Source organism: Sinocyclocheilus rhinocerous, unplaced genomic scaffold (genome assembly GCF_001515625.1).
Source record: "Sinocyclocheilus rhinocerous isolate Xijiao unplaced genomic scaffold, SAMN03320098_v1.1 scaffold474, whole genome shotgun sequence".
Lineage (NCBI taxonomy): Eukaryota > Metazoa > Chordata > Actinopteri > Cypriniformes > Cyprinidae > Sinocyclocheilus > Sinocyclocheilus rhinocerous.
This window is the reverse complement of record NW_015644625.1, coordinates 1,032,425-1,048,227: the sequence shown is the minus strand read 5'-3', so window position 1 is coordinate 1,048,227 and position 15,803 is coordinate 1,032,425. Positions and strand designations below refer to the sequence as shown.

The following is a 15,803-nucleotide window of genomic DNA, read 5'->3' as shown; positions in this document are numbered from 1 at the left end:
GCATGCGTGGATTGGCTTGAATGCTTGCTAATGCAGCCAGTTTAAATTGTGTGTTTGTTACAGGTATGGAATCTTGCTAACTGTAAGCTGAAGACCAACCACATTGGCCACACTGGATACCTGAACACAGTGACCGTGTCTCCTGATGGATCTCTGTGTGCCTCTGGTGGAAAGGTACTTGTCACTTTTTTCTAGTTTTCATTAATGCAGTTGGTGAACAGGTTAGAGTTTTGAGATGACCGGGTAAAGATGATGAAACCTTAATGCCATCTGAATCCATGTGATTATAAAAGAGGCTGTTTCTGAACACAAAAAACACTGGAAAAAAAACATTGAGCGTTTTTCAGAGCTAATTTTTAACTTTCCTATCTGTATTTACTGTTTGTCCTCATTACAGGATGGGCAAGCCATGCTGTGGGACCTGAACGAGGGCAAGCACCTTTACACCCTGGACGGTGGTGACCCCATCAACGCCCTTTGCTTCAGCCCCAACCGCTACTGGCTGTGTGCCGCCACTGGACCTAGCATCAAGATCTGGGTGAGTTTATGTACATGAACCCATCTCATTCATGTATATATACTCCATATACAAGGTTTTTCAAATGCAAAGATTTCCTTTTTCTGTCTTGAATATATTTGAACAATTACCGTTTATATTGGAGCACAGAATTCAGTGATGAAAGTTCAATGCCTTCTGTAACTCTATGATGATAAAGAGGCTGTTTCTGAGAACTGTTGGCCCGAGCGGGTACAATATCATATTGCTGTTGCAAAGCTGACCGTTTTCTCTCAACAGGATCTGGAGGGCAAGATCATTGTTGATGAGCTGAGGCAGGACATCATCACCACCAACAGCAAGGCTGAGCCGCCTCAGTGCACTTCTCTGGCCTGGTCTGCTGACGGACAGGTGGGTTTTATTTACAGCAGCCTTTTCCGCCTGGAATGATTTCCTGAACTATTCCTTGCATTTCATTAGTCTGCAAATTTTGGCTGGATCAGCTGCTCCCATTGATTATTCCCAATCACTTATAACATCTGAAACCTTATGGTGACAGTCCTGCAAATATGAGGGGGCATTAAATATGATTTTAAATCGGTAGCAAGCGCTTCTAAAGCGATGTATGATTATAATTCCTGTTTCTTTTCTCATCACAGACTCTCTTTGCTGGCTACACTGACAACCTGATCAGAGTGTGGCAGGTGACCATTGGAACCAGATAGACGCCTTTTTCTAATGTCTAAATAAAAAAAGTATTTTAAAAAGAATTACAGTTGACTTTGTGTTTACTTCAATTTCTCTGCCTTTAAATAAAGTTCAACGGAACGGCAACCGTGCGAATCACTGAAATAGGTTTGAATAGCCGCTAGATGGCACAACTATGTGGATTTATTTTATTCGACTGTTGCCTAGCAACAAGGTCAACAAACCGGACTCAACGTTGAGGGCGCGACATGATACACGGACGCTTGAATTAGATGAACTATTTTAATGTTGTAAGCAAACATGAATTGTGCTTCCATTCTGGTTAAAACATTTTGCACTTTATAATTTGGGAAATGTTGTCTTGGCTGTTCAAGCAACTTCAAATGTAATTGTGGAAAAAGTCCAGTAACTGCAGAAAAATAGCGTAACACTAGCTGTTTAAAAGTCATGGAGAGCGACAGTCCTCAAAAAAAGATGCCTGCACCTCGTATCTTCGTGGAAAGAACGCTGGCTTTAATCAAACCTGATGCCATCCACAAAACTGATGAAATTGTGGACGTTATTCTTCAATCTGGATTTACAATTCTTCAGGTACGTATTGATCAGGCACGTGGCACGTTTTTTATAAAAAAAAATTTGCACGACGCATAAGATGAATTATTTACATGGTGAATTGACAATCCCTGATTCTGGTCATTTTGTAAGCACAAGACAGTCTGGTGTCTGATGCCACTACATTGTTTAAAATTAGGCTGATGAAATGTATTAAAACAACAAAAATCTATGCTATCTCTGTTCCTATTTCCTTCCTTCTAGCCTGTAACGTTACTAATCTGGAACGTGTTTAAAACATGGTAATGCTAGTGCTTCTCGTGTCATTGCCTCCCTATGATAAACCGCTTGTATTCCTCATTTGTAAGTCGATTGGATAAAAGCGTCTGTTTAATAAATAAATGCATATAGCCCTTATCAGCTAATAGTTCATATTTTGTAGCCAATGCTTTAGTTGAAGAATGAGATTTGCATTCTGCTTATGCCTTTATCGTTCTCATTTGTTTTTTCTCATTTACCAGAAAAGAAGGCTTCAGCTGAGTCCAGAGCAATGCAGTGATTTCTACACTGAGCATTATGGGAAGCTGCATTTTCCCCATCTGACTGCCTTCATGAGCTCTGGACCGGTTGTTGCTCTAGCACTGGCCAGACACCAGGCTATTGCCACCTGGAAAGCCATAATGGGACCAGTCAGCAGTATAAAAGCTAGAGAGACACATCCTGACTGGTAATGAGTATCACTGAGTGAATCTTCTGTCTATGCAGGTGGTTTAATAATAAAATGGACTTATAAAGTTACATTTTTTCATGTATTGTTGGGAGAACTATCACAGTCACACCAATAACAGTGCTTTTTAAATTCCTGGCAAAATAAATAGATGCTTTTGTTGGATTTTATGCACTTCAGGATAATAATTTACAAAACCAGTGTTCATTGCCATGCATAAATTAATCCCATAACTAATTTGTCATTGCAACAAAGCTATATTTATTATGCTTGCTGTAATATATGTAGGCTAACAGTCATATTTCTTCTTTCTGGGAAATACACTTCTGGGCACACATCATCACTGTGAATGTCATCATCAGTCTGAGAGCGAGATTCGGCACGTGTGACCTGCGGAATGCTGTGCATGGCAGTGAATCCTTCTCTGCTGCTGAGAGGGAGATCAGGTTCATGTTTCCCAACTGTGAGTAAATCTAACCTTGTCCAGATGAGTTCAGTGAACAGGATGTGAAAGCATACTTTTTGTCTTTGTCGTCTGTTTCAGCTGTGATTGAACCTATTCCTATGGGAGATGCTGCCAAAGATTACCTGAGCCGCTATGTCAGCCCAACACTTCTCACCGGACTGACAGAGCTGAGCAAGAAAAAGCCACTGGACCCTTTTGTAAGTGTATCTATTGATTAAAAGTATTTAAAGGGGTCATATGATGCGATTTCAAGTTTTCCTTTCTCTTTGGAGTGTTACAAGCTCTTGGTGCATAAAGAAGATCTGTAAAGTTGCAAAGACTAAAGTCTCAAATCCAAAGAGATATTCTTTATAAAAGTTAAGAGTCAGCCACGCCTACCTAAAATGGCTCATTCTAACACGGTTTGAGAGAGGCGGGGCATAGAGGACCTACAATAATGTACAGTATTTGAAAAATAATGTGTTTTTTGAACATTAAAGCATGTCAACATATTCTGTTACACCAAATACACAAAATAATGATCTTTAAAATAGCATCATATGACCCCTTTAAAAGTCATTTTGATAGATTTGGAATTACTTTAAAGGCAGATAAATAATGACAGAATTGTAATTTTGGAAGTATTTCTTTAAAATTGTTCAACCAGTTTCCTGTCTTTTGACACAGTTGTTCAAAGGAAATTCCATTGGATTTTGACTATTGGATCAAATCATAAAAAAGTGGGCTCCTCAAAAGGAAAAAAAGGAATCTGAAATCAGATTAGATCACACTGTCTTGGTTTTGATCTTAATCAAACCTTCAGAATGTTGTTTAAAACTTTTTAGTAGGAATGGGATGCCTTTGATCCAAAAAATAAAAAAATCAGGATTATACTGATCCTAGCAGATGGGTGGATTTCAGGAGCAAAATATAACAAATCTTTACAACTGTTTACTGTAAAGCCTTTTAGTATAGTAAAGGCTTTACGTTTCAGTAGCGTAAAGAAAAATAAATAAATTTTGTCCCCATAAAATAATCCCCCAGCTGTCAATATCAAACAAAAATGGCCATTTATCACTGAATATTAATTACAATCACTGACACAATCAACATTGCATCTGTTATTCCATGTATATTTGTTTGTTTTTATTTATTTGTTGTAGGTCAGATGAGGGGTTGACTGTTTAAAAAAAAAAAACTGACTATGGAAAGGGATGTTTGTATTGTTTTATTGTACTGTTCTGCCTCTTCAAATAAAACACTTGGACAGTTCTGATCCAGATTAATCTTTTTTTCTGGATTTCATAAACAGTAGTCAACATTTGAGGTGGATCAAAAAAAATTAATCAAAGTTGTCCTAAGACAATAATGCATACTTTTGATGCGCAGCTTTGATAAAGTTTTGATCCACTTCAAATGTTGACACTACTGTATATCGATATGCTATTTTTGTACTGTTATTTTTCTTTACAGACATGGCTTGCAGACTGGTTGATGAATAATAACCCTAATAAGCCCAAAATATCTGATGGAACAGTAGTAGAGGAGGCAGCAGTGTGATTTTTTTTTTTTCCTCAAGCAAGAAGAATTTACCAACAAGAAGTTACTGTATTGCTCTATTTTGGACGTTTTCTCTCATATCATTTGAACTGTTTTATAAAATAAAGTTTTGCAATTTTGTCGTAGCCCTTTTTTATTGTGCTATCTAAATGTGTCAGTTTTATATTGTCATGGTTCATTTAAATGTAAGATAAAACTGCAAATTTACAGTATCCTAATCCTGTCACCGATTACTGTAACAGCAGAAATATTTAACATTATTCAACATCAAATAAAGTTGTAAAATTAAAAAAAAAATACCCTTCTGGTGGTGATAAACAAATATTTGATTCACCAACAGTTTTGAAAGTGAAGAACTAAAAGTACATTAAGACGATTATCTGATCTCGACAACAAAATGAAAGTAAGAATGAAAATAATTAATAGGCCTTTTGCAAATGCAGCTGTATCCTCCTTCCTATTACTATTTTGACTATACAGAAAAAAAATCCAAATTCAATCGCATGTTTCTTGCATTATCTGATTTATAGCTCCCTTCTAAAAATACGTACTTTTTAAATTTTATTTAAAAGTGGTCAACAACACGTTTAAACCAAACAAGAACAAAGAGTTCTTCCCCGGTTTAGAAGAAGCGCGTTTGGGGGGAGGATTTCTGTGACGTGTAAGCGACACGTTTGATTGGCTATTAGAATGATAGGCGTTCAGAACCACCCAATCAAATGCGCCCTTACTAAACTTCCTTCATCTTCCATCCAGTAATATAAAACCAACCGCTTGTCGGCGCAATAAGGAAGGGCCCACACCGCGGAAAGCGTTCCACGGAGATTTTTCACTTGCTGCTTTTACGGTAAAGTATTTACGTGTAAATTATGAATTTGTTAGCCTCCGTGTACGTATTTGTTGCGTTAACGCTTATATTCAATTATAGCTCAGTAACGCTGTGTATTTATGATTTAGGAAAACGATATGTTTACATTCTTGTTGCGTATGAGAATGCAAGCGCCGCTGCTCAAAATGGTGGTTCTTATGCATTACATAAGGTGCTTCCTTTAGTAACCATTTCACATTCGCTGCAGTTTTAGGTTTTCACATTAAACTACCACCATGTCAGACGCCGAGCAGCAATATATGGAAACCTCAGAAAACGGCCACGAGGACGATCTGAACGGAGCCGGGCAGTACGAGGAAGGCAGCGGAGAAGCGCAGGCCGCGGCGCAGGGAGACGCCGGTGCCGACGACACGGCCGGGGATGAGGAAGACCCACAAAATGGCTCATCGGACGGAGGGCAGATTGATGCCAGCAAAGGAGAGGAAGATGCGGGGTACGTTAAAGGCATAATTGTGCTAAATGCTGGGACGTAAAATCCTTTGTTCCTTCCAGTCTTTGTTGGCGCCATGTGTCTTTTGAAGGGGGATGGGCGCAACGGTGACTTGAACACGGACAGGGGTTTTAAAATGCTCCGTTGAGCCTCTTAATTGTTTCCTTAAGCGAACGTTTTTGTATTTTTGTGCGCTTAATATATCTGTGGCGTGTTGCAGTTATTTCTGTTTAGTAGTGGGGGGAGGAGGGGGGGTTAAATGAAAGAAATGGGGAAATGTCTGAAATCTGTGCTTCCACGCCCCCTCCTGGTCTCACTCTGATTTTCTGCTTCGTTTCCTCAGGAAAATGTTTGTTGGAGGGCTCAGCTGGGACACTAGTAAAAAGGATCTTAAAGATTACTTCTCTAAATTTGGAGAGGTGACAGACTGCACCATCAAAATGGACCCCAACACTGGGCGATCAAGGGGATTTGGGTTTATTCTTTTTAAAGAGTCAGCCAGTGTAGACAAGGTAAGCTTTGGTGCTTAGAAAAAATTGAAGTCTTGTGATTTCTTCAATGGTAAGCTAAATCGTCTTTTCTCTTTGCACAGGTTTTAGCACAAAAAGAGCACCGACTGGATGGACGACAGATCGACCCCAAGAAGGCAATGGCCATGAAGAAAGAGCCCGTTAAGAAGATCTTTGTCGGCGGACTGAACCCCGAAACTACAGAAGAGAGGATCCGCGAGTATTTTGGTGCCTTTGGCGAGGTACTGAAGCGTTCCTTATAGATTTTTAATTTCTTTCAATTGTTTTAAGCAAGCTTAACAAATCTTGGAAAAAATGCGTGTGGCTTGTGCAGTTATAATGCAATTACTGTGTTGGCCATGTAAAGTTTCTAGTTTGATCTTTGCACATTTTCTGTGCATAGTTTTTTTTTCTGCCTTTTTAAGTTTATTTTTTTTAGTTTTGGCAATTAAATTTTTTTTGTACACATTTGTTAACATGATGATTTTTGCCACTGCAGATTGAGACTATTGAACTTCCAATGGATCCAAAGACAAATAAGAGGAGAGGGTTTGTCTTCATTACCTTCAAGGAAGAAGAGACTGTCAAGAAAGTTGTAGAAAAGAAATATCACAACGTCAGTGGAACCAAGGACACAAATGGAAAAGAAGGCCTTGTGAGTGTTACCAGTGTGAAGTTTAGCTTGAATTTACTGTGACACATCTTCAGGGTTGTTGTTCGCTGTTTGACATTGTGCTACTTATTTGATTATTCATTTTAGTGGTAGTGTTTTATGCAGATGTTCTACTATGATTTCAATCACTCATTTTATTTTTTTCTTCTTTTTCCCAGTGTGAGATTAAGATTGCACAGCCAAAAGAAGTGTACCAGCAGCAGCAGTATGGAGGTCGTTTTGGAGGAAGAGGAAGGGGGCGTGGAGGTTAGTACCGCTGAATGCTTCTCTCCTGTTGGACTGTCTCACCCACCACTCAAACTATAGGCTGCATTAGTCTGTGCAAAGTTTACCTAGATAAATGTACAGAGATATGCATTAGAAGAACAACGGAGTCACCCTTGTGTGTCTGTATGAATTGAATGCTGTTGAGTTAACTGAGGCAAGTCACTTATTTATATAGAGCTTCATACAATGCAAATGGTTTCAAAACCACTTAATGGTAATAAACCGGAAGATAATAATCAATGCTGGGAACTTCAAATATGACATACAAATTCAGCTCTAAAAAGGCCGTATTCAGTTAGCCAAGTCAGTTCAGTGTTGTTGATTCAGTTCAGTAAATGTAAAGTTACTGCAGTTATGAAACAAGTTCAGTTCTGCTATAAGTAGCTCTACAGCAGATCGTGTTTATGACTGAGGCTGGTTTAAACATACTGATGAATCTGAATTTCTGATAACTTCATAGAATTAGAAATTTGTAATACAAAGTCTTGTCAGAATTTTTTATTGCTCTCATGCAGATATTTTAATGTAATTCCTCTTGCGTATAAGTCTTCAGATGTAATCTATCTTAAAAGCTTTGGCTGATCTCAGATCTGATTAATCTAAATCAGTTCTAATGCCCCACAAAGCTTGAGTAGAGACCAATCGCTTTATGGTTTTACTAGTTGCTTACAGATATCAGCACATTACTGTGCCATGATGTTTAAAAATGGTTTGGATTTGTTTTATAGGCCAGGGTCAGAACTGGAATCAGGGCTACAATAACTACTGGAATCAAGGTTACGGTAACCAAGGTTATGGCTATGGCGGCCAGCAAGGTTATGGTGGATATGGAGGTTACGGCAACTATGATTACTCGGGTGGATACTATGGCTACGGCGGCGGATATGATTACAGTAAGCACTGATTGTCCTTGGGGTTTCCTTCCCACCCCCGTCAGGTTCTTGTGAATGCAAGGGACTCAAGTTCCTTTCTCTGCTCTTCTCTTACCCCCCTAGACCAGGGCAATACAAGCTATGGAAAAACTCCAAGACGTGGGGCTCACCAGAGTAGCTACAAGCCATACTGATCATGTGTAGTGCAGGTATGACTTTTTATTTTTTTCCCACCACTCATGGTAAGGTTAATTTGGCTGTGTTGCTCCATTACCAATTCATCTCCATTTACCCAGCCGAACTATAAGGCAGATAGAGTGATCCAATTGGGGGTGGGTTTTTGTGGTCCAGTAGGGTTGTAGCAGTAGATCATGATAGGCCCCCATCAATTCACCTCATTTATTTTCACATGTTAACAGTTTACATGGATTCATGCGGCTAAATCTCTGTGTTTTCTCTTTTAAAGGTCGTAAAGCTACCGAGCAGGAACCAGCAGTCTGGTCACAGTGAACATTGGGGTCTTTTACTTTTGGAAGTTGGCGGAATCTGGACTTCTGCTTCATTTTGTACAGAAAACATAAGGAATTGGGGGGGGGGGCCCAAATGTCACTTCTCACATTTGTTTTATAATTTTTTTTTTTTTTTTCGTTGTGTCCTTTTTACATTTCCAGAGATGGAAGTGTTATTTTTTTACTGTACTTTTTGGTACCTTTTTGAATCTAATGTTATTGAATGGTTGTATTTTACATCATGTCTGTGTCTACCACATCTAGGCTCAGAGCTCTCAAAATGCTTTCAAAATAAACCGTTGGTTAATTTTTCTTTAGTGTTCCTAGATTATTTTTTTTCCCTGTGTCACCTGTGCTCTGTGTTGCAAAGTTGCATGGCTTCAAGGTGAGAGAAAAAAGGGATTTCCTTCCGATTGTAAGCTTGTCCATTGAAATCTGTTAGTGGCAAGTCTTGGTGACTTGACTTTTTATTTTATTTTTTCCCTCTCTACTGCTTTTAGGGAGATTTCCTCCTGTCTTGTTAGATATTTAAGAGTGGCTTTAATAGTGATTCAACTATACCTCAAAACATACACAGGTAACTGTAACAAGATTCTTTCTCGAAACACTGGATACACATTCCTCCAGTGTCTTGGACAAATTTCAAGAAATAAACTTGATTTTTAAGATGTCTATTGTCTTAAGTCTTTTGCGTTCAATTTGCATAATTGTCTTTCTGAACCAACAAACCCTAGTTTGCATTTAAAGAATTTAGAATGACTATCTAAAAGAAGTGCTGGAAAGATTTAACATTATTACTGTACAAAGTGACAGTGAAAAGTGAAACCAGGTTGTTGTGAGGTTAAGCGTGTACAGTCAGGATTGTTTTATGGAGGCAGCTGGAAGTATAAAAGAATAGGTCGCTGGTTAAACTAGGCCAGTTTGTATCTGAAGCTGACAGCAATAATTTGTTTTGGAACACGTTAGATGGACATGCATGGATAAAGCGTCTTGTTCCAAACTTAACCTATTATATAAAGAGAAAAGTTACTACAGCACATGCATCTTTCACTTCTGCTTTTGTTAGAACTTAAAATTCTATTTAAAGCAACGGCAAACTTTTTACAGTTGTCATATTTCTAAATGTTTTTCCCTTGTGGTGATATATGCAGAGGGTTTGGAGTGAGTTTTAAGTTCAACATTTAGAAAGAAATCTAAGTGGCATGACATAGTGTGTAGTTACAGCATCTACCAGCAGAGGCCATGCTAACCAGCTTAACCTATAGATACTGTACTGTATATAGGGCACACACTACTGTTTAGTGGTTTTTTTGTGTGTGTGTGTTGTAATGCTGTAAATTCTGTATTGCATTTTCCACAAAAGTAGCACAGCTGTTTTCAAAAATGTTCTAAAATGTTTCTTGAGCATCAGATCAGTATATTAGAATGACTTTAAGGATCATGTGATACTGTAGACTGGAGTAATGATGCTGAAAATTCAGCTTTTAAATAATCTTAAAATGATTAAAATAGAAAACAGTTTTAAATATTTTATAATTTTACCGTTTACACTTTATCAAAAAATGCAGCCTTGATGAGCATAAAAGACTTGAGACATAAAACCCAAATGTTATCCATCTTTTGTCCACGAGGTTCACATGTATCTTCTAGTGTTTTGCTCCAAGTTTTTCATATGGCCAGTTTTGCTGTTGTGTTCCTTGACAACCATAATGTCTAATTTAAGCTCAGACAATTCCTTCTGTAAATTTAGTTTATGCAAGTCACATGCCTTCAGCAGTAGAGGGACGTTCCCATGGTTTTTGTAGCCGTGTTATGCAAATTTTGAAATGCAAGATGAATATCAGTATCCCAGTATGATATTTTCCAAATAAACAGATCGAACGACAACTATTTTTTTTCTCATTTTTTTATTTCATTCAAAATAATAAAACCTGAGGAAATCCAGGCAAATGAAACACCAAGAAAACCCTGAGGGCACACAATGGTGTACATTTATGTTCTGATGTGCTTTTTCAGGTGAAACGCCAAACTTATGCAACAGACAGTCATTTGGCATATAGTTGGTATTTACCATTAAACAATAAGCAATGTTTGTGGAGATACAAAGCTCAGAAATGAGAGATTTTGCCATGGTCATGCCCGGCTCCCACATAATGCTTCATTTTCAAAAAAAAAAAAAGTAGAAAAGTACCATATGTACAATAAAGAACTTTAAAACATTGCCACTTGTCAAAGAATTGTGTTTTTTCTGGTAAACACCAAACAAATACTTTTAAACAAAAGAATAAGACACCCTTTGGGTGTTTAGCTCATTAAAAAGCCCTGCACTCTGGTGAATATGTAATGTCCGCTGATCGTGGGGTAAGCAGCAACATCCCGACAGATATAAAGAATTCTCCACAGGAGGTAGATGAAAGACTCAAATGTCCATTTCAAACTGGTTGTCATCAGCTAAAAGAAAAAAAGGTTGATTAGAGTGTTTCTTGGAGATATTCTTTGGAAGCACGTTCCCACAACAAAAAGCAATTGTGACTCTCTCACAATTTGCTTGCAATTCTGACTTTGTCTGAATTCGGAGTTTCAATCTTGCAATTGTTTGACTTTTATTTCACAATTATAACTTTTTCCTTGCTATAGCTAGTTTATATCTTGTAAACTCAGAATTCAGAGAAATGAACTCAGAATTGCATCTCACAATTCTGTTTTTCTTTAAAAAAAAAATTTAATTGCAACTTTTTTCTTGCAGCTCAAACTTTTTACCTAGCAATTTTGAGTTTGTCTTGTAATTCTGACTTTATATCTCTATTTTAATTCTGAGTTTATATATCACAATTCTGTAACTGCGACTTTTATCCCACAATTCTGACTTTTTCCTTGCATTGTGAGTTTATATCCTGCAATTCTGGCCTTATTTCTCTGAATTCCTAGATTACATCCCGCTATTCATTTTTTTAATTAAAAAAAATGTAATTGCAACTTCTCATAATTCAGTTTTTCCTCACAATTTCAAGTTTATATCACAGTTCTGAGTGTCTTACAAAAAAAAAATTTTTTTTTAATCATTTGCGAAATACAAACTCAGAATTGCAAGACAAAAAAAGACCAGACAGGATATACAAAAATAATTTGTTTCAGGAGAAACCTGAGGGCTTAAAGGAAAACCTGTTCTGCAATAAAATTTCCAGGAAACTTTTTTTTTTTCTGGAACAGACAGCAATTTTACCTGCCAGATCATTCTCCTCCTCCAACTCCTCTTTGAGTTCCTGCAGTTTGGACATTGGATGGTGTGAAGGAATGGTCACCCCAGGAATCTGGGGCAAACAACAGGGTGGGGTCCGGGCAATGGGAGAGTTCCTGCAGTCTAGGAGGAACTTTCTGTCATAAATTATCCGAGTTCCTGGAGGAGGGATAGAACATATATTACAGTGACCAATCAGACAGCTAGAAAAACATATTTACTTTCTAGGCTGCAGGGTACAACGTGTAAGAAAAAAACAACAATTTAGGATTCCAGCCAAATGTTTTAGCACTTAAAAACAGACAATAAAATGTGACTCTGAAGAGGATTTCTTGAACAGCAATTCTAATCTATTTAACAAAACAAAAGAAAGGTAGCAAGGAACTTGATGTGCCACTCAACACGTCCACGCGATCAGATTGTAAACAAAGACTGAAACGTTTGACATTTTGCATGTGAAAAGAAGCACTCAAGCTCCCAACAATGAAAAACGGGGTGAACTGAATTGCAGGACTCAGCACCTCCCATTTTAGTTCTAGGAAATTTGAGCACATCTGCACGCGAGCAAGCAGAGCCGAGATATGAGGGCACCACAATGTAGCAGATGAACATGTTGTGAACAAACTTGTGGAGCTTAACTAGCCCCGGTTAGGTTTGTTCTGACTGCTATCAGGTGTTAAACATAGTGCCATCTCTGTTGTAGCTGAAGCTATACTGTACCCAACAGTCCTACCAGTGGCTGAAAAACATGTTATGCAATCTTTTGCTATTTAGTTCAGTGTGTTCTGGACAAAAGAGGGCTGAGAGACAAGGGGAGGGGCAGGGTGTGGACGGAGCTGGTGACAGGGGTTGGACGAACAGTGGTCTCAACTGTGAACTCAGCTGCTCTGGTCAGAGGAATGCAGAGAGACCAACCCAACGGTTTCAGCAGGACTTTGTTCTGCTGAAGCATGTTTTGTTCCCCGATTGCTCTTCAGCTTCTTAGAATTCAAGATAGTGGAAGTTTTTAAATTGCAGGACAATTAAATATATCGCAAGTGTGCAATTTTTGCAAACTGTGACATTGTGTTAATTTATTTGTTATTTAAAGAAACAGTAAAACAAATACTACCCAGTGATGTATGCATTATTTCACCCCAAAATCAGCAGGTGTGGACGGAGCTGGTGACAGGGGTTGGACGAACAGTGGTCTCAACTGTGAACTCAGCTGCTCTGGTCAGAGGAATGCAGAGAGACCAACCCAACGGTTTCAGCAGGACTTTGTTCTGCTGAAGCATGTTTTGTTCCCCGATTGCTCTTCAGCTTCTTAGAATTCAAGATAGTGGAAGTTTTTAAATTGCAGGACAATTAAATATATCGCAAGTGTGCAATTTTTGCAAACTGTGACATTGTGTTAATTTATTTGTTATTTAAAGAAACAGTACAACAAATACTACCCAGTGATGTATGCATTATTTCACCCCAAAATCAGCAAAAAAGAAAAGTGAAATTATATTTTGTTATAAAGAAGAGAAACCTATTATTAGATTATTATTATTGTTTTTAATTATTTTAAATTTTGGGAGTAATTGTGACATTATGTTCATGACAATTAAGCACAACTTTTACAAATTTGTATTTATTTATTTATTACAACTTTTATTATTATTTATTATATATAGGCCTGATTTCACAAACAGGGCTTAGACTAAGCCAGGATTAGGCCATAGTTCAATTAGGACATTTAAGTAGTTTTTATAAACGTGCCTTAGAAAAAAACATTACTCGTGTGCATCTTGAGACAAAACAATGGAACTGATATATTTTAAGATCACTAAGTGCAAGTTTCTTTCAGTTGAAACAGCTCAGACAGACATTTTAGTCTGGACTTTAGCCTTGTTTGTGAAACCAGGGGATATTATGTATGAATTATTTGTTATGTATATTATGTTTTAACACAATGCAAAAAATCTTAAATGGACCATTAAGCATTTTATTTCTTTCTGTATTTTGTTTGTAAAAGGTTTACCAAGATTTACTGCTTTAGAGATTTACTCATTCATACATATATATATATATATATATATACAAATGCACATGCCTCCGATCTGATATTTTGCTTCCACCCTGAGGGAACCATCCATGATACAGTGGCCCCAATGAACCCATTTTCCCGAGCACATAGAGTTCTGTTATTCCTGAAATCCACAGCAGCTGTGAAGGAGGAGGGGTGTTTCTAAGAATTGCCTCCTCCTCTGCATGTGCTACAGTTACAGCCACATGCGAAAGATATACTAGTGAGGGACAAAGGAGACTGAGAAACGTGGGGTGGAGGGTCCTGCTCGTTAAGAAAAGGGGTCAAGCATTTGTTTTTCACAAGATTAGATTAACTCAGTGCCTAGTATCATATGGGACATGCAAGTCGCAAATCAGATAACCAGACATTGTTACATAACAAGCACGGCAGTTGGGCTATCTTGCTGCAGATGGTCTGCCATAAATGATTAACTTGTTGTTCAAAACAAACGTTTCTGTAGCAACAGGAATGGGTACCAGTGAGACGTTTTGCGGGCACACTATATCTCAGATCATTACAATCTAATAAAATAAACGGAGGTTTTAGTTTTAATGTACTTTGTTAAAATGCATGCCCATCCCCTGGCTTTATTTATTAATAAATATATAAACAAATAAATAAATAATATAGTGTCTTATTGCAAGTCAACCAATATAGCAAGGTTAAAAAGTATTGCATCAGACTTTCATATTGCTTAAAATAGTTGAGATTGTGCAGTTCAACACATGGTGAGTGGTGAGTTGTAACACCATTAGTTCAACCAGTTAGAAATGAGATTCAGTGGTTAAAAATCACAATCATATACGACAATCATCCTCATGCAAAAATATAAAAGATTTACAGGACAAAAATAATGCTTAAGGGAAAAAATGGTTTTTAATTTAATTTGTGATCATCTTAACATCTGCTTGCTCTGTTGCATAATTTGATGTACACAGTCCACAATATCTATCTATCTTTTTTAATGTGTAAAGTAGGGGACGGCAACATGTCTCTCCAAAAATTTTACACACACTGCTGAATGAAAACTCAGCCTAAACTAGACCAAGATGGTTTGTTGGTCTTTGGCTGGACAACATGGTCTTAGCTGTTTAAGTTGGTCTCACAAACTGATCAATTGACAAGTGCACAAAACTCACCTAAAACCAACAAACACACCATGCTGGGAGAGCAGCCAAGATCTCAGGCTGTTTTCCCCCAGAAAATAATCTTTTATATTCCTCTAAATACATGTTCACCAACCTACACTAACTGTACAGGCATAAAGCAGAGTCCATGGCACAGTCTTACCCCCTGGTGTGGTGGAGAAGAGTGTTCCTCCAGGGGTCTGACTGTAGCAGTCTGGGAGCTGGGACCAGTCTTTGAGGTGCAGGACACGCGTGGGAATGGGGCAGCTCTTGCTCTGCTGCGTGTTGGCGGACATCGTGGCTAAAATGCGCTCAAAACTCTGTGCCACTGAACACGATGATATGTAAGGGCTCTAAACAATCGTCTATATGAAGTGTTTGTTTAGGATGAAACTTAGCTCAACAAAGTTTCAACAACATAAAAAACGGCAAAGATATTTTTAGCGTGTTGCAGACAGCGCTGGTCTCGTGGTACTCGTTGAGAGAGGCTGTCTGTCCGCGGTGCTGGAGCTGAGGGCTGCGGGTGCGCCGCATTTAACAACAGCTCAGACTACGTGACTCGCATCATGTGATAAACGACACTTGAGCAACAACAAAAACAGGCGTGTAACATGCAGGGTTGCCAGATCTGTCAGGGAAATAGATTTGTTTTTACAAAACTTCTGCCAAGGATTTGAATTTTTTGGGAATTTGAACACGGCACTTAGACAAATGTATGTATTTATGGAAGCCACGTTTCTACAAA

The 15,803-nt window shown here is 38.1% G+C and overlaps 4 protein-coding genes across 6 annotated transcripts in view; 3 read left to right on the top strand and 1 right to left on the bottom strand.

The window, feature by feature from the left end:
• The window catches only part of LOC107758550 (guanine nucleotide-binding protein subunit beta-2-like 1), a 4,487-nt gene extending 3,221 nt beyond the window's left edge, over positions 1–1,266 (top strand). Inside the window, exons 5-8 of the mRNA XM_016576316.1 lie at positions 64–174; positions 398–538; positions 797–907; positions 1,156–1,266. Coding sequence (XP_016431802.1) covers positions 64–174; positions 398–538; positions 797–907; positions 1,156–1,221 — 429 coding nt within the window. The 3' untranslated portion in view covers positions 1,222–1,266. The remainder of the gene's footprint in view (positions 1–63; positions 175–397; positions 539–796; positions 908–1,155) is intronic.
• Positions 1,267–1,509: 243 nt separating this feature from the next.
• Positions 1,510–4,517, top strand: LOC107758508 (nucleoside diphosphate kinase homolog 5-like). Its single transcript, XM_016576253.1, has 5 exons — positions 1,510–1,795; positions 2,278–2,483; positions 2,846–2,946; positions 3,028–3,146; positions 4,402–4,517. The coding sequence occupies exons 1-5, from the start codon at positions 1,652–1,654 to the stop codon at positions 4,486–4,488; spliced, it is 657 nt and encodes a 218-aa protein (XP_016431739.1). The 5' UTR covers positions 1,510–1,651; the 3' UTR covers positions 4,489–4,517.
• Positions 4,518–5,247: 730 nt separating this feature from the next.
• LOC107758547 (heterogeneous nuclear ribonucleoprotein A/B-like) lies at positions 5,248–9,303 on the top strand. Of its 3 annotated transcripts, XM_016576311.1 has the most exons (9): positions 5,248–5,335; positions 5,565–5,810; positions 6,151–6,319; positions 6,400–6,558; positions 6,816–6,971; positions 7,148–7,235; positions 7,985–8,149; positions 8,252–8,337; positions 8,595–9,303. In XM_016576311.1, exons 2-8 carry the CDS (start codon positions 5,593–5,595, stop codon positions 8,320–8,322), a joined length of 1,026 nt encoding a protein of 341 aa, XP_016431797.1. In that variant the 5' UTR covers positions 5,248–5,335; positions 5,565–5,592; the 3' UTR covers positions 8,323–8,337; positions 8,595–9,303. The 3 variants fall into 3 exon arrangements, with proteins under 3 accessions (XP_016431797.1, XP_016431798.1, XP_016431799.1); XM_016576312.1 differs by lacking the exon at positions 8,252–8,337; XM_016576313.1 differs by lacking the exons at positions 7,985–8,149; positions 8,252–8,337.
• Positions 9,304–10,527: 1,224 nt separating this feature from the next.
• Positions 10,528–15,590, bottom strand: LOC107758548 (eukaryotic translation initiation factor 4E-binding protein 3-like). Its single transcript, XM_016576315.1, has 3 exons — positions 15,222–15,590; positions 11,861–12,034; positions 10,528–11,088 (listed from the first exon to the last, which is right to left on the bottom strand). The coding sequence occupies exons 1-3, from the start codon at positions 15,352–15,354 to the stop codon at positions 11,057–11,059; spliced, it is 339 nt and encodes a 112-aa protein (XP_016431801.1). The 5' UTR covers positions 15,355–15,590; the 3' UTR covers positions 10,528–11,056.
• Positions 15,591–15,803: the final 213 nt, after the last annotated feature.

Excerpts from the sequence above, each read along its gene's own strand:
- LOC107758508 (XM_016576253.1), top strand. The coding sequence starts at position 1,652 with ATGGAGAGCGACAGTCCTCAAAAAAAGATGCCTGCACCTCGTATCTTC. Across the intron at positions 1,796-2,277 it reads CTGGATTTACAATTCTTCAG|AAAAGAAGGCTTCAGCTGAG; the intron begins GTACGTATTGAT and ends CTCATTTACCAG. Across the intron at positions 3,147-4,401 it reads AAAAGCCACTGGACCCTTTT|ACATGGCTTGCAGACTGGTT; the intron begins GTAAGTGTATCT and ends TTTTCTTTACAG.
- LOC107758547 (XM_016576311.1), top strand. The coding sequence starts at position 5,593 with ATGTCAGACGCCGAGCAGCAATATATGGAAACCTCAGAAAACGGCCAC. Across the intron at positions 6,320-6,399 it reads AGTCAGCCAGTGTAGACAAG|GTTTTAGCACAAAAAGAGCA; the intron begins GTAAGCTTTGGT and ends CTCTTTGCACAG. Across the intron at positions 6,559-6,815 it reads ATTTTGGTGCCTTTGGCGAG|ATTGAGACTATTGAACTTCC; the intron begins GTACTGAAGCGT and ends TTGCCACTGCAG.
- LOC107758548 (XM_016576315.1), bottom strand. The coding sequence starts at position 15,354 with ATGTCCGCCAACACGCAGCAGAGCAAGAGCTGCCCCATTCCCACGCGT. Across the intron at positions 12,035-15,221 it reads CTTCTCCACCACACCAGGGG|GAACTCGGATAATTTATGAC; the intron begins GTAAGACTGTGC and ends TCCCTCCTCCAG. Across the intron at positions 11,089-11,860 it reads GGAGGAGAATGATCTGGCAG|CTGATGACAACCAGTTTGAA; the intron begins GTAAAATTGCTG and ends TTTTTCTTTTAG.